This window comes from Etheostoma spectabile, chromosome 5 (assembly GCF_008692095.1).
Source record: "Etheostoma spectabile isolate EspeVRDwgs_2016 chromosome 5, UIUC_Espe_1.0, whole genome shotgun sequence".
NCBI lineage: Eukaryota > Metazoa > Chordata > Actinopteri > Perciformes > Percidae > Etheostoma > Etheostoma spectabile.
In genome coordinates, this window is record NC_045737.1 from 7,563,987 (window position 1) to 7,586,710 (window position 22,724).

The following is a 22,724-nucleotide window of genomic DNA, read 5'->3' on the forward strand; positions in this document are numbered from 1 at the left end:
CTATCTGTTGCCACATGTCAACACTTCTTCATCTTTTGCAGATGTTTTTTATCTTTTGCTCTTTCTACTTTTAGTTCATTACATTAGTCATGTGGGGACTTAAAACATTTAATGTTGACATATTGTATTAGCCTGTGAGTTTACGGCCCTGCAGACATGCAGAATATGGGGTCCCTTAAGTCGTCATCAGACTGCATAAAATGTGCAACACTTTTGAGTCATTTTTGTTGTTTTCAAAACCTCTCTCAATCTGCCAGATGGTAGCACTACAAGAAGATTTACATATTGTAGGGTAACTTTACACATGTCTCTGTATGGATAACTGCAGGAAGGCTAATCAATCTAGACATGCGTGATGTGGTTTAATCTGATATTGTTGTAGGCTGCTTTTGCATTTTTCGGTTTTATCCGTGCTTATTTATCATGTGGGGATTTAAATTGACAGGCTGATCCGAGGTTGACTGTAATCCTCTCTGTAGAGCCTGTTGTAAATTGACCACAGCAGGTTCTGTTGACTGTCAGTATATCCATATCTGTAGTGAATGTAAAATCATAAGACAGCTGTAGTCTACCACCGCCTATTTGGATGCATCAGTGTATTTTTGATGAAGAAAAAGGGTTATACTGTCATATAGCAGTAATATACAGTCAGTTTGAATGCACCTACAGAACAAACAAAACATGCACATTTGGAATTGAATTTGGAAAAGTGAGTGACCTAACTTGGAAAAACAATTATTTTAATTTCACATATTTGCATCTTTGGATTTTCAACCAGCAGAAACACATTTTATTTTCTGCTTCCAATACTTTACTTAATGTTTCTTAAACTCTGGTCCATTTCTCTGCTCCACTTGAGGTCATCTGTGTCAACAAACAACAAAAGATGCTTGTGACAGATGAAACACCAGGGAAACTTTATGATGTGTCCTGTTTCATCAGTGCCCCTTTCTCTCTCGATAACTCTAATAATTCTGCCACTTCTCTCTCTCACACTCCTCTTTCTTTACTATGAGCCTTTCTCTGACTTACACTCCTGTCTTGTTTGCACTGACACTGTAAAGGATAAGCTGTGTGAATGTGGAGAGGTAACATGATATCCTCTAGAGTGGCTCTACTCCAAGGGCCATCAGGAAGGTTAGAAAGCAAACAGAGAAAAAAGGTTTTGTGTTTTTTTCCTGCTGTACAGGACTCATATTGGCTGTCTTATGCTTGTCTTGGAGTTTGATATAAAGTATACCCAAATACCAAGAGGCTGCTAGTTGGTTGGCCGGAGACTACGAGTGTTATCCCTTTATCCCTTTAATCTGCAGCGTAACGGTTTGAGTTCCCTCTGTGTGTCTGTTGGCTGCCCCGAGGCGCCCAGAGACTCGGCAGCAAATGGCCTGCTACTCTTATCAGCACCTCTCTCCCCCTCTGCCTCACTCTGTCTCCCTCCTCCTACTCCTCCTCCATCCCTTCGCCCCTCTCTCCCTGTCATCAGTAGCCGTCTGCTACATAATCCAATTATTTTTTTAAGCCGACACGCTCTGTAACTTGCCACAAACTCTACGGATGACGCCGCTCTGCATCACGTACGCACATCCACACATAAACACTTAGACACACTCCATATGCACACTGTTACTGAGCATTTGTTACTGCAAATATCTTTTTACAGATAAAGGTCATGCAAAGTGCATATTCATGCTAAAAAACTATAAAAATAAAAGATCACATTTAGCATATTTACTACTGCGCTTACTGGTTGTACATTGTAGTTGCCCCTTCTCCTTGTTTTGTCTATTTTTGGGTGTCCTAACAGAGGACTTTGGCCTCTGCTGTCACCCTCTGATTCACTGTACCCTTGAGGTGACTCTGTCTCTTTCTGTGTGTTGTCCTTTGCCTCTCTGCTATGTTTTTACCAGCTAATGCATCTGTCTTCACAGACACAACACCTGACACAGAAGGTCCTGCTCCCTCTTTGTGTGTGAGTGTGTGTGAGTGTGTGTGAGTGTGTGTGTGTGTGTGTGTGTGTGTGTGTGTGTGTGTGTGTGTGTGTGTGTATCTATCTCTGTCCTTATGGGAATCAAATGTCCTCACAAGCGTAGAAAGATAAAGAAAGCCCTCAGGGAAGAGGACAATTTGTCTTTGGAAACCCCTTTCCCCCCCACACCTTTCTGACGTTGGATTGGGAAGGGGGGTAACATCTCCCAAACTAGTTCTAAGATGTGTTGTCCCTTGGGTTAGACATGTAGTGCATTACAACAATATCTAAACTGGGCTGTGTGAGTGAATGGTTGTATGCCTGTACATAAACACATATAATACCCTCACTTTTCCCCTTCTGTTCTGTTTTAAAGAGGCCAATTCCTCCATCAGTCAACACTTTGTGTGCTAAATAGCCCTTCAACGTAAAATAAATGTTATTTTTGCAGTGTCATGGTATGACTGCCCGCATCACTGCATCTTAAAAACACAACACACGTACTGTAAAATTGCTGGCGTAAAGTAAATAGTAAATGTGCAGTGGCAGACATGACAGGGTAATTAATCCCCTGCATTCTGCAATTTCACCCCAGTGCAAATCTTGACAAGTATTTCTGCCGCAAAGGGGCAGCGAGTGTCACAAAAAGAGCTGCGCTTGGTTGTTTTTGATGCTGACGCGACAACCGTCAAGAGTAACAGATGGGGTGTGTGTGGGTGTGTGTGGGAGACTAGGGCTGACTAGAGTATGTGTTTGATCTGAATCTCAACAGAGGGAGTGTGAGCAGGACCTTGTGTCTGTCTGGAGGAAGACGTTTGGGAGATTGTCTGATTCCCTGAGATGAACAGACAGTCTTGGTCCCTTTCTGGGGAGAAAAACAAGTGGTATCTGGTTGATTTGTGGAGCTCTCAGACTTTAGTTGATACATTTCTTTACCGTTCTTGCTGTTTTCCACACTATCCGGCAGTCTGCATACATATTGTGAAGAAAGTGTCTTTGCTATAAGACAATGCTGAATTGTAATGCACTGTTTCTCTGGGCATCTCAATCAGAGACCAGACTTGGCCTTACTGTATGTTTTATCTCTGTTTGTGTTGTTGTGTTAAAGCTATTTAAATGTTGTCTTTTGTATTGCACAAATGTGGTTGCACATTTCTATAAGTGAATTCTGGGTAAGTACACGTCATTTTGTGTCCAGGTGCCACTTGCACAAGTGTGACTGTAAAGGAATCCCTCCATCGTGTAGGTTGCAGCTGATCCATCTATGAGCCACAAACCATCAACACCAGATCCTCCTCCATTGCCATCAGTGTGGCGTTGCCCATCCCTCATTACTGTGTGTGTGATATCTCCGTGTCGTGCTTTTGCACTCATACCCCTCATCCTAACCTGACCTGTTTCCCACAGGGAGAGTTTTTTGGGGAGGGAGGGGTTGGACAAGCAAGGTGGGATGGGAAAGGGTGGGATGGGGTGGTTCCTCTTCCTGCTCTCCCTCCCTCCCTCCACCTTGTTTTCTACCTGTGTCTCTATATAATGTTCACCTGTACCTCTTTGACTTTTTCTCATTTCCTTGCCATTTTTTTTCTGTCCGCTCTGCTCTTCTCCTCTGCCTACTTTCTTCTGTCTCTCCCTCGCTCTGCTTCTCTCTGTTGCGATTAACTGGGCTCTGTCTTTATGTCGTATGTCCTTTTAGGCCCACGCCGTGCATCGCTGGCTAATCGATCAGGACAGTAGTGTGAGCTCTGAGATGCCGGATGGCCAAGGAGTATGGCACTTTGATGATGAAGTAAATATCTGCAACACGTATATCTGGCTTTTCCTATTTCTATATATCTATATGTATATATATATTCTGTATTTATGACCATCTTGTATCTGTCACTTAAAGTTTGTGTCACTGTTGTTGCTCTGCTGTTGTTGTTTTTTATCTTTATCTCTCTTGTTTTTGTTGTGTGTTGCTTATGGTATTGTAGTTCTGGTTCCTTTGACTTTCTAGTGTCGCTGTTGTGCTGTGAGCTGATTCAGTCAGGTGTCGTGGGATCAGACTGGAGCTTTTTCTTTGTTCCCGTTTTTGCTTGACGTATTGTACTAACTTGCTGATTTTTTTTTGAAGTGGTTGTTTTTCTTTTTGCGTTTTTGGTGTTGTTCTTTTAGTCTTACACATTGATCTATAACATTAGTGTGTATCTGTATCTATTTTCACATCTATATCAGTGTCTGTGATTTCTCTGGAAATGTTCTCAAGCAGCATATTACATGGCAAGAGTCCACGGGCAAAATATAGATAGATTTGACACATTTCCTATCGACTGGATACAGGTTTTCAGCACGTCTGCCTATGCTTCTACACAAAGTATTTCACACAACACAGGTTCACAGTAGTGATAAAAGACACAGTTCAAGTATTTTTCCTGTGGGTTCTTCTGATTTATAAAATATGCTTGTGTCATTTGTACCACTGTGTTCGTGTTTAGGATTAAATCAAAGTGTGTGTGTGTGTGTGTGTGTGTGTGTGTGTGTGTGTTAGAGGAAGTGTGTGTGTTAGAGGAAGTGTGTGAGGCATATGTGTGTGTTTTTTGGGACGACTTCTTTATTCTTATCAGTGTGTTTGTGTGCATGCTTTATTTCTGTCTGTGCATGACCTTAGACTGTGTATTAGTATTAGATTTGACTTGAATGTCCGTCTGTGTCTCCGTCTGTGTTGTGTCTGTGCTTCAGTCTATGTTTGTGTGTTTTCCACTGTGGTTTTTCAGCTGTAGATGCTGTGGTTGTGCCTGTCTCTGTTCGTGCCTTTGATCTGTCAGTGTTGTGTTTGTGTATTGTGGCTGTGAATTTCCTATGTCACTGTTTGTCATGTGCTGTGCCTGTGCTTCGTTGTGTTTTATCTGTTTTAAACAGTCAGGGACACGTTTGCCAAAGGTTTTATTGTACCTATCTAATAGATGATCTTGAGTCCATTTCCACTCTGTGGAGGAGAGATTATCTAAGTGCAATAAAGCTGCTGGGAAACTTGCTCCAGACGACCCTTGCCCATGATGATTTGCCCTCAAATCCTACCTCCCCTCTTGCTCTCATGTCAAATTCCCAATCTTACTCTCCTGATCTCCATATTGCTCCCAAACACTCTGGAGCATCATTGGCTTAACCTTTCAATGAACCTTAATTAAACCATTTTCAGCTGCCGAAGTAAAGCATTTGGAAATGCAGGCATAAGAACAAAAACATTGGACACATTTAACACAGAATGAAGGTAATATGCAGTTTTACACACAACAATATGGAGTATTGACTTTTTTTCTGTGATGCTCAGGAATGCGTGTGCATTGGTCAATTTTATTTTTCCTTTTTTTATTGAATTTTCATAGCTTTTTGTGTGAATGAGTGAAAAAATATGTATTTTTATTTGGCTGTCCTTATCGCTCAGTTAGGACTATATACGGTATATGTCATCCTAATAGAAGTAAAGACTCAATGAAGCTGGGACTGTTGATCCAGTCTATGTTCTTCTAGTTTCCAAGTGGGACCACTGATGGTTTGCAAATTACATAAATAACAAGAAGTGAAGATAATGAATACAGGATACAGGGGGAGTATGGTGAATGTTAAGTGGGAGCAGAAACATTCGAACACACAGAGTGCAGAGACAGAGAGAGTGGCGCAGTGATAGATCGTCCTGAAGATCCCAGTTCCCCTCACTGGCCCTGAGCCAACGCAGCAGCATAAACTAAACTCTACAACAGGAAGTCTGCTTACTCAACTAGTGTTTCCTAGAGAGTGAGACAGGGTCCCTTTCTGCCAGCAGCCCTCAACTCCTATCTTTACTGCCCCAGTCATGCATCTTAAAGGAAAGCTACAGTTTATTACAACCACTCCGCTCCAACCACCCATTTAATCTATCAGAAAAACATTGTACACACCAAGGAAATTAATGAGTTATGAAAATGCTGCGAACAGGAACGGCAAGACAATCATATGGGTTGTAAACAAGACAACATTTTAGCCTGATTTATCTAAAGTCAAGTCCTTAATTTTCAGTCATTGGACGAGTGAGTATGAGTAACTGCATGCACAATTAGCGAGGACGCCAATCAGCCTTGTTGCCTACTTATTCAGGGGCCAACCACAGCACTGCAACTAAAATATCCTCATATGTTCCAAAAGCATTTTTGGCATAGGCCACTATTTAAAAAGAGCTGTCTATAAAACTGTTTTTAAAATGTTTGTAAATGTAAAAAAAAATTCAGTCAAATGAACGGGTGCCATCTTAGAGTTTGGTAGTTGTCACTTTGGGTAATTATTTTACCTTTGTTTTCACTTTCAAATAAATTTGACAAAGCTGGGAGTTTGCTTACGTCCTGATTGTCTGACTGCTCGTGGTTGTTACCCTGCTGGACCTAGTTTTAGCCAAGTTGCTGCTTTTGGAGATTTCAGCAATGAATGTGGTGGATACATTTTCATCATAACAGATGGCAGAAGCAAGGAAAATAAAAGTAATAGACCATAGTTTTTTTTTAAAGTTCACTCCAGCTTAATTTTATTATTCTCAACCCGCTAAGACTAAAAGCATTTAGAATAATGCAGATTGTCAATCAGCAGCTTGGTGATATAAAACTCCCAGAAATCCTCAAACTTGTCTCACAAACCATGACTCTTTCCCTGAGGGCCGATTTAATTTACACCCAAACGTAACGCTCTATCAAACTCCCTGGCCCACCCCACCCCCTCCTGTAGGACAGAATTGTGAGATGTCAAAGGTCTGTGTAAAGGCCCCATCCCCTTTGCCACCAATAATAGTTAGTGGGCCTGAGGAATATTCCTTATCATCCCACAGCTCTAATTACCCCTCAGTGATTCCTTGGAGACAGATGCTCAGGGAGCCAAGCCCCATTTGTCACAGTGCGGCTGCATGGCAGACTCAATATAAAAAAAAGCAAACTGTCACATTCTGCACTGTCACATAAATTCTCCCCCGTCTCAGTTTCTCTTTTCCAGCTGCTCCCCAGCTCACTGTAGATGCAGACTACATTAGGAAGCCCATTCATGTCCAGCCACCAGCAGTTGGCTGTAATTTGTTTCGGCTAGGGGGGGGGCAGAGTTTAATTTACATGTGAAAGGCCATGGCGTATTCAAATATTGTAACTCTCATTTTTGTCCCAGGGTTATTGATACCAGCTTCACAGAATTCCTATTAAAGGTAGAGGAGGATTTACTGCAACTGTGCAAAACTGTAGAAGTCGTGTAATAATGTCTGTTGGCAAGATATCAACTTAAGGAAGAGGACAGTCTAGCAGGATTCTCCTCGTCTTGCTGACCCATTAAAAAACTGATCTTTTCTAGGTTTTTGCAACAGTGAGACTCTCCTGGGAGCAATTTGGCCTACAAAGAATGCTTTCAATGGAGCCATCCAAAGTAACTATAACCTTAATGGCTTTGTAAATGCAGAGCACGCCTACAGAACAGCACTATACTGAGTTGAAATTCAAACTTTAAGTAAGAATCCATGTAGCATTGCTGGGGGCAGCATTTTCTTTATGAACAGTAACTGAACATAGTTATGATACTATAAGTGTTGCAAAGCAGCACATTTCACGAATTCAAACGTATAAATGGGGCCCATAAAATGATAATCATGAGGCTGAAATGAAATAAGTGATGCTTCTGCCATACGCAAGTCACTGTATCATGACAAGTGTACATAGTTTGTATTATTTTGTCTCAAAGCAATGTGAAGGACATTCTTCCCTCTCGTTTAGATTCAAGGATTTAGGGAACTATGTCTTGACTATTTCACTTTTCAAAATCTGATTAAACCTTTTAAGTTTTGTCACCTGTGACCCTTCCTAAACTTGTATACTTCTATTTCATTTATATTGATTTAACTTATTTTCCTTCAAGACATGTTGTTTGTGACTTGTGTTACTTTACCCACAGTTTTTACTTTGGTTGACCTTTGTTTTTTCCTTTTCTGTTGGCATTGTCGGCACCTTAGTTATCACCTGTTTGAGTTTTTATGTGACAAAGAGAGAGAAACTGAGCAACAATGTGCATGCATGCATGCATGTGCATGTGTTTTAGGGGAATGCGCAGAGTGCATGGTTAAGGTTGAAGTATACTCCAAAAGAAGGGTTGGTCGGAAAGTCTGAATGCTTCAGAAAACTCCTTTGCGACGGAAAATCATTCATTCTTACTTTCAGCCAAGATTGGCAAAGTTTTTAGCTGGTGTAAAACTTTTCCCAGTTCCAAGTCCCCCACAAATATCCTGACATGCCTTCTTCCACCCGGTCAGCATTAGCAGGGATGAAGACCTGGTTGGCTGTCTGAGAATGAAGAGTATGACCGAAATCAAGAACAAAATCTAAACAATAGTCAGGACCAGTGATGGGAATAACGGCGTTACTTTTTTCAGTAACGGGTAAGCAATCTCTTCCCATGTTAATAACACCGTAGAAGCTTTTCTTTTTTCTTTTTTTTCTTTCATCAAACCAACTAGATCTCTGAGACAAGAGGCAAAGACTTTTTTTCTTCCTTGGTTAGTGGGCAGTGCACAAGACAAGCGCATAAATGCGGAGGATTGGCTGAGGTTGAGTACAATTTCATCGTAAGCCAATCAGAAGTACAGTTGGGCTGGTGTTCGAAAGCACGCATTGTTGGACACACAACAAACAGCACAAGTGAGTCAGTCAACGAGAGACCGGTATGTCGAGCCCAAATGAGGGTCATTAAGTATCAAAAGTTCCAAAACATCTATTGTCTTTTTTGTATCCATCCACTACGTAAACAATATCTACATACATGGCATTTGATTGGAGGCTAGTCTCACTTTGTCCCACAGCAACATTAAAATAGTTTAGATGTGTGTACATTGTTTCTGTTAATGTATTGTAAGTGTCCATTACATTATAATATTCAGATTATCATAAATAATTAAACATGCACATGTATTTTAAGTCCAGTTAAATAGTAGTGGAGGTGGGGTCACATTTAAGCATTTCAAAATGTACTGGAAAGTAACGCAAGAGTTACTTTCTGAAGTAACTAGGTACGTTTATAGATCAGCTCAGTGTTTCACAGACACTCTCTTTCTGAGCTAAACCTGGTTTTAAATTATGGTTTTCCTTTTATGGTCTGTGTGAAAAACCATAACTTGTGCTTCATGTAGATGTGATGTTATGTCACTGTATATTTTTATTTAATTATTGTAATGGAAAGTAGCAGCCCAGCTCTGCATAGTAGTGGCAAGGATCAAAGAAACTAAACAACGGCAAGGCTAAATAGAAGCTGATGATGAAACGCGTTCGGTTTTCCCCACAATGACTAAGAAGACTTTTAGCCTACCTGTGAGTGCTGGTGTTTTTGTTTCTTTAATTTGATTGTTGTCAACACTTAAAGGAGGCTACAGATTCATTTTGGTAACAAACCATGCATTTACTTTGTAATTTGAAAGGCCACATCCAGGTTTCCTCTGGAGCATTTCAGAACCTTGTAATATGGCATAATTATTCTATTCTATTTTACTAATCTATTTTAATTTTCTTTCAGCCCACCACGATTAAACCTAAAGTGTTTGTCGCTCAACACCAGCAGTCTATGATGCAGCTATTATAATTATTTACTGTGGAGTAACTGGATAGCCCATACTGGATTAGAGCGTAGCTCAACACAACCAGGAGTTAAGAGTTGAGACAAAATAAAACATGATGGACAAAAATATCAGTATGTATGTTTATTAGTAGTGTTAGGCCCACCTCCACCTAAATCCTTATTAGGCGTGCAAAATAGGGACCAACCAAAAGTCTGTACGTCACTTCTTCAGGCTCGGACTGAGCTGCAGACTCTTCTTTGACTCATAATCTTGCCACAAAATCTTACCACCTCGGTATGACAACCAACTTGTCACACCACCTGTTTATGTATTCATTTTTTAACAGAAAACAACTGGGCCGCTTCACATTTTTTGGACAACGGGTTGCACAACCTTGTTCCGTTTGAGTATACCGCCGCTTGAAGTGTACGCCTGCATAATGGAAGGTTGCTGATTGTGAGCTGCATATGTGTGTATTGAATTTGACTAAGTGTGTGTGTTATGCACCTGCATGTACTCTACTGTAGGTGAATGTGTGTGTTGGCGCGTACGTGAGTGGTCATGATGAGTGCCTCTACAGTCCCTGACAAAAGTCTTGTCGCTTGTGTACAAATTGACCTGAAGTGCCGCTGAAATATATTTCTAATCAAGATTTATTTACAAGAAATGGCTCATTTTAATCCCAACAGCTTTTGTAATAATGTTTCAGTGCAAAAAGAAACTGTCAAAAAGTATTCTAATATTCACAGCTTGGTAAAGCCCATTGAGTCAATTTTTGCAAAGACATAAGTGTTGTCGCCTTGTCATATGAGCTTCACCTGTGACTAATAACGGATCAATTAGGTCTCAGGTGTGTATAAAAACAACCCCAGTACACTAGACCTTCACATCAACTGCAACTAGACCTCTGCAAACAGGCCTAAGATTCACCCTGAGACTAAAGTTTTGATTATCAAGAGGCTGAAGACCAGATCCACTGCTGATGTGGCAGACACCTTCAGTGTGTCTCAGCGTCAAGTACAGAGAATTAAAAAAACATTTGAAGATACTGAGAGATTCGGAGATGTTTTTGACAAGCCCAGGTCAGGCAGACCCCTCAAGACAACTGCTCGAGAGGACCGTTTGTTGGCTCGAAAATCCAAGGCCAGCCCATTTTCCACTGCAGCAGAGCTCCACCAGACCTGGTCCCCTGAAGTCCCTGTGTCAACCAGAACGGTTTGTTGGATTCTGTCTTGAAATGGCCTCCATGGTCGAATCAGTGCCCAGAAGCCAGCACTAAACAAAAGACAATTGAAAAACTGTGTGGCATTGCCAAGGCCCACAGCTTGCTAAAAGGATGGACGCTGGAGAAGTGGAAGAAAGTGGATTTTTCAGATGAATCTTCTGTTGAATTACACCACAGTTGCCGCAAATATTGCAGGAGACCTACTGGAGCCCGCATGGATCCAAGATTCACCCAGAAAACAGTGAAGTTTGGTGGCGGAAAAATCATGGTCTGGGGTTACATCCAGTATGGGGGTGTGCGAGAGATCTTCAGGGTGGAAGGCAACATCAATAGTCTCAAATACCAAGAAATCTTAGCTACCTCTTATATTCCCAACCATAAAAGAGGCCAAATTCTGCAGCAGGATGGTGCTCCATCGCATACTTCCATCTCCACTTCAAAGTTCCTCAAGGCGAAGAAGATCAAGATGCTCCAGGATTGGCCGGCCCAGTCACCAGACATGAACATCATTGAGCATGTGGGGTAGGATGAAAGAGGAAGCATGGAAGACCAGACCAAAGAATATTGATGAACTCTGGGAGGCATGCAAGACTGCTTTCCTAGCTATTCCTGATGACTTCATCAATACATTGTATGAATCCTTGCCAAACCGCATGGATGCAGTCCTTCAAGCTCATGGAAGTCATACAAGATATCAAATTTGAATCTCACAGCACCGCTATTTAATTTGCTGACATATTTTAGTATTTGCAGTAAATTTGTTCAATTTATGTATAGGCGACAACACTTTTGTCTTGCCAAAATTTGACCTTTCAGTCTTGTTTAAATAATAAATCTTTTTTTAGTGAAACTAATTTATTTCAGTGCATTGAACATTATTTGGGAGGGTTTTAGCTTTTCATATGAGCTATTTCTTACACCAATTGATTAATTAAAAGTCAGGTTAATAGCAGGTGTTTCTACAAAATAGATAAGCGACAAGACTTTTGTCAGGTACTGTATGTATTTGTGAGCGTGTGTTTGAATCTGTATGTGTGTGAGGCAGCATCAAAGTAGGCAGATGGAGGCAATGGAGTAATTGGCGTTGGTTTTAGTATCTCTCTTTTGACTGACCTTGCAGTGACTGATGAGAGCATCTCCCTTAATTGCGTATATATTTATTATTTATTATATTAACACGTCAATCTGAGATACACATGGCAGCTCAGCATCTGGCCCCTGAGGCAGCAGATATGAACTCTTTGAATGAAAAACGGCATAAAATATGTATTTATTTATAAATTAAGAGCTGGCCATATATTGAAGTCTCTATGGGTACCTCTGTGCTACAGGCAGCCACTCTGCCGCTTTAGCGGACATAACGTGATGATGGAAAGTGTGCGTAAGGGGGCGGTGGGGAAGTAAGAGAGAAACAGAGGGTCTGACTCAGCAAAGCTGTGCAGATGAAAATGCCATCATACTGATCAACAAGACTGTGGAAGAAGATACTGTATGAACATCCACTGAGGCACACGTTCAGTGAAGCTCCCCAGGCACATTTCCTTGATCAACACAGTTGCCACTGTGTCCCTTCTGTCAGCTATGCCGAGTACCTCTCGCTCTTGCCATCCATCTCTTTTTTCATCTTTTTATTCCAGGCCTGTTTCCACTCTTTCTGGTATGAACTGAGACAAGCCCAAACACATGTTTTGAAATGCCACTGTCCTCATATAAATGGTAATGACACACTGTAAACAGACATACAGACAGATTTAAAATGTAGTGCATGTGGCTGGGTTGGCTCAGCAGGCGCACATGTACTTTGAGGCTTATTCCTCAACGCAATGGTCCAAGTCCGATCTGATACTATTTCCAGCATGTCTTACCCCTCTCTCTTCCCTTCATCACCTAGTTGTCCTATCAAATAAAGGCAGAAAAGCCCAAAAATAATCTTTAAAAAATAAATACAAATGTAGTGCACTGAGAACAATGAACTCCAAAAGGCAAAGGACTCATAGGGTGCCACATAGGGTCACCCACAAAGTTACTAATGGGATGTTAATTTAGGATATTATATATACAGTGGTGTGAAAAAGTGTTTGCCCCCTTCCTCATTTCCTGTTCCTTTGCATGTTTGTCACACTTAAGTGTTTCGGAACATCAAACCAATTTAAACAATAGTCAAGGACAACACAAGTAAACACAAAATGCAATTTGTAAATGAAGGTGTTTATTATTAAAGGTTAAAAAAATCCAAACCATCATGGCCCTGTGTGAAAAAGTGATTGCCCCCTAAACCTAATAACTGGTTGGGCCACCCTTAGCAGCAACAACTGCAACCAAGCGTTTGCGATAACGTGCAATGAGGTTTTACAGCGTCCTGGAGGAATTTTGGCCCCTCATCTTTGCAGAATTGTACCTAATTCAGTTACATTAGAGGGTTTTCGAGCATGAACGCCTTTTTAAGGTCATACCACAACATCTCAATAGGATTCAGGTCAGACTTTGGCTAGGCCACTCCAAAGTCTTCATTTTGTTTTCTTCAGCCATTCGGTGGTGGACTTGCTGGTGTGTTTAGGATCATTGTCCTGCTGCAGAACCCAAGTTCGTTTCAGCTTGAGTACACGAACAGATGGTCGGACATTCTCCTTCAGGATCTCTTGGTAGACAGCAGAATTCATAGTTCCTTTTATCACGGCAAGTCTTCCAGGTCCTGAAGCAGCAAAACAGCCCCAGACCATCACACTACCACCACCATATTTTACTGTTGGTATAATGTTCTTTATGAAATGCAGTGTTCCTTCTACGCCAGATATACTTGGACACACACCTTCCAAAGAGTTCCACTTTTGTCTTATCGGTCCAAGAATGTTGTCCCAAAGTCTTGGGGATCATCAAGATGTGTTGTGGGAAATTGAGACGAGCTTTGATGTTCTTTTTGCTCAGCAGTGGTTTTCTCCTGTCAAGAGGCCATTTTTGCCCAGTCTTTTCCTGATGGTGGAGGCATGAACGCTGACCTTAACTGAGGCAAGTGAGGCCTGCAGTTCTTTGGAGTTGTTGTGGGTCTTTTGTGACCTCTTGGATGAGTCGTCGCTGCGCTCTTGGGGTAATTTTGGGCGGCCGGCCACTCCTGGGAAGGTTCACCACTGTTCCATGTCTTCGCCATTTGTGGATAATGGCTCTCACTGTGGTTCGCTGGATTCCCAAAGCTTTGGAAATGGCTTTATAACCCTTTCCAGACTGATGGCTCTCAATTACTTTCTTTCTCAATTGTTCCTGAATTTCTTTGGGTCTCGGCATGATGTGTAGCTTCTAAGGATCTTCTGGTGGACCTTACTGTGTCAAGCAGCTCCAATTTAAGTGATGCCTTGATTGTGAACAGGTGTGGCAATAATCAGGCCTGGGTGTGGCTAGAGATATTGAACTCAGGTGTGGACAACCACAGTTATAGTATGTTTTAACAAGGGGGGCAATCACTTTTTCACACAGGGCCATGATGGTTTGGATTTTTTTTCACCTTTAATAATAAACACCTTCATTTACAAATTGCATTTTGTGTTTACTTGTGTTGTCCTTGACTATTGTTTAAATTGGTTTGATGTTCCGAAACACTTAAGTGTGACATACATGCAAAGGAACAGGAAATGAGGAAGGGGGCAAACACTTTTTCACACCACTGTACTATATATATACTGTTGACAAAAGGTTTTCTCTTAGCTTGTCATATGTACAGAACCAAGAAATGGCAGTAATCTGCAGTGCAGCTGTAATAAAGTTTAATAGCGTAACATTTTTCAACTTTTGAAAACCAACCACCAAGATGCTTTTAGTTTGTCCCTTAGATTCAAAGGGAAGGGGTTTCTTTCTAGTCTCTACATTTGTAACAGACATTTAAGAATTACAGTGTACACTCTTATTTCTCCGCTGACGTGGTATTTTCTCAAGCTCAAAGTAAATGTTAAATTTGCTTAAGGAGTGCTACCTTTACTGTTTCTGTGCTGGACAATGTTTACAAAATTGCTACCCTTATCACTTAGCACATCGTCTGAGCTGAGGGTTGTCAGTGACTCTGTGAAATTGTGTAAATTGATGTAAATAAAAGGAGGCTGATTGAGGATGAAACAAAACATTGTAAGCATCGTCGTTACTGTTAGAGATCACAGACAGCTGAATTTTACCAGTGAAACAGGGTGACATTTTTCTTTTTGCTGCATTTATCCCTAAGAGCACATTTATATTCTCATGGGACTTTTAATGGAATGGCATTATCTCCCACTTTAACCAAGTTGTGTGAACAGTGGCAGGTGAACTCCAAGTCCTCGTGGACAGGACAGTACATTAATTCTGAATAGAGTCTTAGAACTTGGGCGGCTTCAGCTCTGCGTCTATTAACACAACTAATTGAATTATAGTGTGGCTGCTCGGATCCTTACTGTTGCTGACTCGAGGCCAGTTGTGACTGATGGTTAGAGCCTTTGTTTTAAGGTATAGGGTCTGTGTTTCTCTGAGTGCTTAGATACTGCGTTAAAACAAGAGACGGAGACAAAGAGAGTTGTGAGGACAGATTCTGTCCCCAGTTATGCCCTTTCTCTCTCCTCCTGCACATCTTCACTTTGTATTTCCCCTTCTCTACTATATCTCTCTACTTATGAAGATTAATGGCAGCCTGGCCCTTAGCAGACAGATTGCTGCTGTCATTCTTCTCTATTGCCTTCATCCTTTCTGCTCTCCTCCCTCGTCGAGTATTTCTAACTCTCTGTTTTTGTCTTCCACAGGTCAGTCTGGCTTTGTCACGTTGAGGCGCATGTGCATTTGTTGAGGTGTCTATATGTAACAGGGGTTCATGGAAAGAAATCACAAACAGCAAGGGAAACTGCCACAATGTGCATGTTTTCCATGCTACTTTTTTAAATAGGACTGTAACAATATGAAAAATAAAACGGAAATTCGCGACACTCAGATCCACGAACCTGTGTTGGTGGGAGAAGGCAGAATCGCGACACACCTTTTCCAACTCCCAGAGTTATCCTTCCCGTCCAGATCCGGTGCCACCACATCGTTAACTTACTAGTAGTCCTTGTGGTGCCTTATTCCTGTTTTCTCTGGTAAATTTAGCTAACTGTACAGACAGCTAAAAGCAAAAGAGGGGGCATTAGAAATGCTAACGGAGGTATAACGTTACAGGCGGTCGATGTTTTACTGGTGTAGTGCATTTTAATTAGTTAACGCCTAATTTGCATATCAATGTCGCAATTGTGATGACGTTATTAGACACAGATTTTACTGTAGCTGTTCACCTGTACTGTCTCCATTAAGTACTGTACTTTAGCCTGTAGGGCCATGATGCACACAAAAAAGTGTGAAATAACTGAAAACATGTCTTTTATTCTAGTTTCTTTAAAATAGCCACCCTTTGCTCTGATTACTGCAGTCTTGAAGGAGTTCCCAGAGATGCTCAGCACTTGTTGGCCCTTTTGCCTTCTCTCTGCGGTCCAGCTCTCCCCAAACCGATTGGGTTCAGGTCCAGTGACTGTGGAGGTGCAGCACTCCATCACTATCCTTCTTGGTCAAATAGCCCTTACAAAGCCTGTATAGCCAGTGTGTTTGGGGTCATTGTCCTGTTGAAAAATAAATGATGGTCCAACTAAACGCAAAACCAGATGGGATGGCATGTCGCTGCAGAATGCTGTGGGAGCCATGCTGGTTCATTATGCCTTCAATTTGGAATAATTCCCTAACAGTGTCACCAGCAAAGCACCCCCACACCATCACACTCCTCCTCCATGCTTCACACTAGGAACCAGGCACGTAGAATCCATCCGGTCACCTTTACTGCATTGCACAAAGACCATTCCTTCCACCATTCCTGCTATTTGACCATGAAGGCCTGATTTGCCCAGTCTCCTCTCAACAGTTGTTCTAGTTTGGTATTTATCTGGTCTCTAATCTGAGCTGCTGTTAACTTGCGATTTCTGAGGCTGGTGACTCAGATGAACTTCTCCTCAACAGCAGAGGTGACTCTTGGTCTTCCTTTCCTGGGGCGGTCCACATGTGAGCCAGTTTTGTAATAGCGCTTGATGGTTTTTGGGACTGCACTAGAGGACACATTCAAAGTTTTTGCAATTTTCTGGACTGACTGACCTTTATTTCTTAAAGTAATGATGGCCACTTGTTTCTCTTTACTTAGCTGATTGGTTCTTGCCAAAAAAAACAGTTGTCCAATAGGGCTGTCGGTTGTGTATCAACCTGACTTCTGCACAAGACAACTGATGGACCCAACTCCATTAAAAAGGCAAGAAATTCCACGAATTAACCGTGACAAGGCACACCTGTGAAGTGAAAACCATTTCAGGTGACTACCTCATGAAGCTCATTGAGAGAACACCAAGGGTTTGCTGCGCTATCAAAACAGCAAAGGGTGGCTACTTTGAAGAAACTAGAATATAAGACATGTTTTCAGTTATTTCAAAGTTTTTGTTACGTACATAATTCCACAATCTACAATGTAAATAGTCATAAAAATAAAGAAAATGCATTCAATGAAAAGGTGTGTCCAAACTTTTGGCCTGAACTGTACGTTGGTTACGCCTCTTGTACAGAGAAAATACAGAGCAGACCCCCCAGACCAATGCTCAATCTCAAATCTATTGAGCTTGGCCTGTTCTGTTAATAGCCAGACTAGTCAGGCTCTCTGTCTGCCTGCCTCGCTCTGTCTTGATTTGTTTAATTCAAGAAATACATTTGTTGGACAGGAAAGCTGTGTGCAAACAGGAATATAAACAAACAGGTAAAATGCTTTCAGAAAAAAGCGCACTTTCTCACAAGAAAGAAAAAGGGCAGGTGCTCAAGCCCCTTTTGATGTCTATGTGCGCACGTGCCTGAGAATATGAATATATATATCAGAGTGAGCCGATACGTGTGCTCTCACATAATGTGTAATCTGTCTGCAGAAGGACGCCAGTTTTTACACCCACTGCTGTTTACCCAATTTTTAAACCGCCCCTCTGTCGTCCGGGGCCCGAAAAAGTTAAATTTACTTGGGGGGGAGGAGCTGTGTGGTGTTGTGTGTGGTGTGTGTGTGTGTGGTGGGGTGGTGTGTGTGGGGGGTGTGTGTGTGTGTGTGGGGGGGTGTGTGGTGTGTGTGTGTGTGTGTGTGTTTTGTTTGTGTGGTTTTGTGTGTGTTTGTGTGGTGAGAGGGGAATTTGTGCTGGGGCCGGGAAATCTCCCTGCCCCAGCCCATACCCTCTTTGAACTGTTGAAAAGGCCCAAATACTACAAGCATCACCCCCTGCCACAGAGGGGCCATTATGCCAAATTGACATAGTAAAATTTCCAAATAGAACATACAGTACCATGCTTTTTTTTTAAACCGGACCAGCATAAATATAAATACTTAACCCTTTTTGGGAATGGGGGTCTTTCTTACCCAAATTAGTTTATTACAGCCTGGGGCTTTTTAGTTTACTACTTATCTGTTGGCTTTGAGGGGTTCTAGACCCCAGACCCTTTTCGATGTTTCCAAAATGCCCACCACCCCCTCTTTTGGGGGAAATTTGTCCACAAGCTAAAAAGCCAATAAGTTTCATGTCCCCTCCCACTTATCTTGACCTCCCCAAACAGTAAAAGGGGGGCCACTGGGTGTTTTAAGCAGCAACGGGACAGACCCTAGCTGGCGTTCCACCTGGTGAGTTTTTTTTTTTTTTTTCCCAAAACCCTTAATTTATGCCGAAAACTCCCAAAGAGGGGACGGTTAAGAAGCAGTTGACTTTAATATCGGGGTTTATTTTGGTTCCCCCCTTTTTTAAGACATCGGGACACAGGAAATTTAAAACCACCACTAGCAGCACCCCGTGGACAGCTGTGGGCCTTTTTCCTCCCAAAACAAGAGGGGCTCAACACATGCAATAGGGCTGCCCGCCCCACACCTAATAAAAACCCTGAAACAAAACCGGGAGTGGGGCCCCCAATCTTTAAAGGACCGGGAAAACCTCACTCACCCGGGAAACTCCCCTCCCTTACATTTCCCCACAAGGGAAATTTTTGCACACAAAGCCCTTGACTTTCCTGTGTTAGGGTTTTTCAATTTTTTGCCTCAAAATGCCAATTTTTTGGTTTTTCCAAAAACCCTTAAAAGGGACCCCTTCTCTAGACATATACATTATCTTTTTTAAAGAATAATTTTGAAAAACGGGGTTTTCCCAAAAGTTCAATTCCCTTTGGGTAAAATTACAAATCTACTCCTTCTACAGTCCCTCATTAAAAAATCAGAATTTTCAATTTCAAATTTTAACTACGGGACACAAATGTCTCCTATTAAACTAAAAAGCTCTTTTCCAGTGCGAAGTTTCACTTTTTTGGAAAATTTTAAATTCAATCAAAAATTGTCCCAAAGTTACAAAATCATGCCTACATTCATGGTTGAACTCAGTTTTTTGGGTGAGCCCCTTTCCCCCTTTCAAACGAGAATTAAAAACAGCCTTTTTTTTTTTTAAACCCCCTTACACATACGTATTTTCATTCTGCAATAAAAAAACCATTTTTGATTTGAAAAGGGGGTTTCCTTTTCGTTTTTGGGGGCTTGATAAACACCCCAAAAGAAACCCTTTCTTCATCACTCCCCTTGAGTCTGCCATTTCCTTTTAAAAAGAGGTCCTATTCGGGTTGGGAAACCTAATAAGTTATCTTTTTTCTCTCCAGAGGGGGAGAGTTTTTATTTCCCCTTTTTTTGGGGGGGGGGGGAAAAAAAACCCAACATGCTAATTTGTCAGCCCTTCAGGGCCTTAGGGGTCTGTGCCCCCCTCCCCCACATTCTTTGGCAGCGGAGCTCTCATCACTGTCCAAACCCAATACTGTGGACAGGAGAGACATCCCACGTGATGTTTTTTGCCCAGGTCACGGTCCAGTGGCACCGAGAGGTGCGTAGCCTTCTTTCTACATTGCCCCCTCCTTCCCCTCTCCTACAAGCATTTATCTCTCTGCATGGTTTTTGGCGGGCGAGGTTTTCCCCCCACAGTTAGCCAGGAGGGGGAAAGGAGGAGGGGGGGTGGGGGAGAAAAGGGGGGCCTTTTCAAGGGGGGGAATGCGGACCTTTATTAAAAGGGCGGGGGTTTTTGAAGGCGGGCCCCCTTGTGCTCTCCCCAAACCCCTGGGTCTGGCCCATTGTCACGGGGGGGGGTCAGAACCCCCCCCCCCCCCCCTCCCATCCTTTTTAACTGAAAAGTCACCTCCCAGATGAAACGGGACTGCTCTAAAAAAAAAAAACACTCTTTCTCCACAGAAAATCTAGCTATTCGGGATCCCCGGGTCCGTGAAAAAAAAAAGATTGTCGGCCCGGGCACAAAACAAAAGGAACAGAGATGGGGTGACATTTTGGGGAAAAAGGGGGACGGGAGAAAGGAGGATAAATTTTGGGGGACGAAAAGGTTTTTGGGGTGCAACAAAACGTGAAAGGTTTACAGGTTGATAGGTGTGGGGGCGGGAAAAATAGGGTTGATTGGGGGATAGAAGAGAGTGAAAAAAATTTTTAATTAAAAATTTGGATGGGGGTTTTGGGGGGGGTTTTTTTGGGGGGGGGGCAAAAAAATTTGAGGCAAAAGCAACAAAAGGAAGTCAGAAATTGGAGGAAAAAAAAAATTTTCCAAAAATGAGCCAGGATGTTTTGGGAGGAAAAAAAATGGGAGATTGGGGGGGCAACCCCCCTTTTTTTTGGGGTTGGGGTTTTTTGAAATGTTTCTTTAATACAGGCGAAATTTCCCCCAGAGAAAAAACCCCTGGGCCCCCCATCCCCCCAAAACCCCCCCCTTTTCCCCCCGGGGCCTTTCCCCCCCAAAAACCCCCGGGTTGCTCAAGTGTGTGTGTGGGCGGGCGGTGGCGTATGTGTGGCTGGGTCCGTTTATGTTGGGCGGGGGGTCTGCGGGGCCCTGTCCACAGCCCCCGCAGGGGGGAACAGGGAAAAGGGGCAGCTGGGGTTTGAAGAAAAACCGAAAACGTAAGAAAGAGAGAGTGGAGGGCCAACAGGCATGCCAGTCAAGATCGTCACTTTTGGAGTGAGTACCACCATCTCTGCTGCTGTCTGTCTCTTCTTCTGTTTCTTCTCTTTTCCTGTCCCTCTCTCCGTCCCTTTACGTTTTCTCTTTTCACCTATGCACTTCTCTACAACTCTTATTTTATCGATATCTTTTTTTGCAATGTTTTTGTCTGTCATAAAGTCCTCTGTTGCATTTTCTCAAATGTTATGCACCTGCCAATGCTTCCTCCTTTTATCCTTTTACATCAGACAGTGATGGGCCAATGCTTTCTTCACTGGCTTTGTACCCAGTTGTACAGTCCATTTCTTTCATATTTACTTTGTCTCTTACACATGAATATTGGTGTATCTGTATTTACTCTTTGTCTATTTTATTCAAGCGCTTTTTTTATTCTGCCCCTGCCTCTGTCTGTTTGCTTTCTGTTTGATGAGTACCGTTATTGTGCTGTCCGTCCTTCCACATATTCCCTTTTGGAGACTTCTCCCTGGCTCTTCAAACGTTTTTCTTGTTTTCAGGCCTGAATATGCCCTCGTCTATAGTAACAACAATGACTTAGAAATTGAGAGAACAGCGATCCAGGTCATAGATGAAAGTGTAAACATCGATCTGTCATTTGTGAAACTTTGTGACTAACTTATTAGGGTTTTAATCAAAGCTCTTAAGAATTAAATATGTCATTACTTTCTGCCCTAAACATAACCTGTGCCAATCAAAATCGTTAGACTTGGCCTCCCAGAGCAACATGGGAGGGAGCTTGATTGCCTGGGAGTTTCTTCGAGGGCTGTGATGCATGTGCGTCCAAGATTAGTGGAAGTGCGTATATATGGGTGTGTATCGTGTTCTGTTTTACCTCCTTAATCTTGTTTACGACTTAATTTGTTCCTCTGTTTGATGCTCAGATTGTATGATGTCAACCAGGATTAGCTGTGGTAAGTAAACTAGAGGTCAGTAAACTGATTAGTGGGTCAATTAATGGGATTCTTTCAGTGTGGCTTCACTGTAGACTATAGAGGATTTAATCTACTGAGCCAGCGGAGGTAATGGCAACACAGGGTGCATGCTCACACGGGGCTACTGCCTGGATGTTTAATGTTGTGTCAACTACTGTTTACCTTTGGGAAATGGAAAAGGAGATGATACAACTTGTAGAAATGTATTTATTGGGTTTATACTTTGTCTGAGGATGAACTGCAGTCAATCTTAAAATGCTGTCAGTAGTTTTGGTTTTTGCAGTATTTCATAATTGTGTCATTTAGTTCCTCCCAAATATGAGACCAACTGGCCTAAAGAAAAAGAAAAAAAACATGGCCACTGATCAATTTACGCAGCCAAACAACCCTTGTGTAACTGAGAATAAGAAGTTGTGAAGGAAGTATTTGCATCCTTAACTACTAATCTAGTCACTATAGCTGTCAATTAAATGTAGTTGAGTAAAAGGAACAATATTTAACTCAACAATGTGGTGTAGTTGTAGTGTTAATTATCATAAAACACATAAGCAAAATCCTTCAAATGTTTCTCAAAGTTTAGTGTAGTACTTGAATACATGTACCCAGTTACTTTTCACCACCCCTTTCCAACACTTTCGATCTATTCCAACTATTTTGTTTACATTGTTTGACTTTAATTTTGCAGATTTTAGATCCGTCCAATATCTGAACCTATTATATATTATTTCTCTCACTTCAGACGGTTGTATTCTGTATGATTACTGTGCAGTAAAACACAGGATGTTTACCATAACTTGATCCCATCCCGCATAGGTTCCAAGCTCTATCTCCTCCCTATGGCTTTCACCTTCTTTGTCACCCCCACAAAAGATCACACTAACCATGACAATCTCATCTACAGGCACAGAGCCTGCAGCAGGGCCAGTTATAAAGAGACAATCAATGAGTATGGCAGGGACAAACAGTGGGATACAGAGAGGGGGAGGCCGGGAGT

At 42.0% G+C, this 22,724-nt stretch overlaps 1 protein-coding gene across 3 annotated transcripts in view; it reads left to right on the top strand.

Annotated features, from left to right (window-relative positions):
• Window positions 1-22,724, top strand: part of ank1a (ankyrin 1, erythrocytic a) — a 96,327-nt gene that overhangs the window by 34,875 nt on the left and 38,728 nt on the right. The window contains exon 2 of one of the 3 annotated variants that reach the window (XM_032515833.1): window positions 3,660-3,752. The exons of the other annotated variants lie outside the window; for them this stretch is intronic. Coding sequence (XP_032371724.1) covers window positions 3,660-3,752 — 93 coding nt within the window. The remainder of the gene's footprint in view (window positions 1-3,659; window positions 3,753-22,724) is intronic. 3 annotated transcript variants of the gene reach the window in all.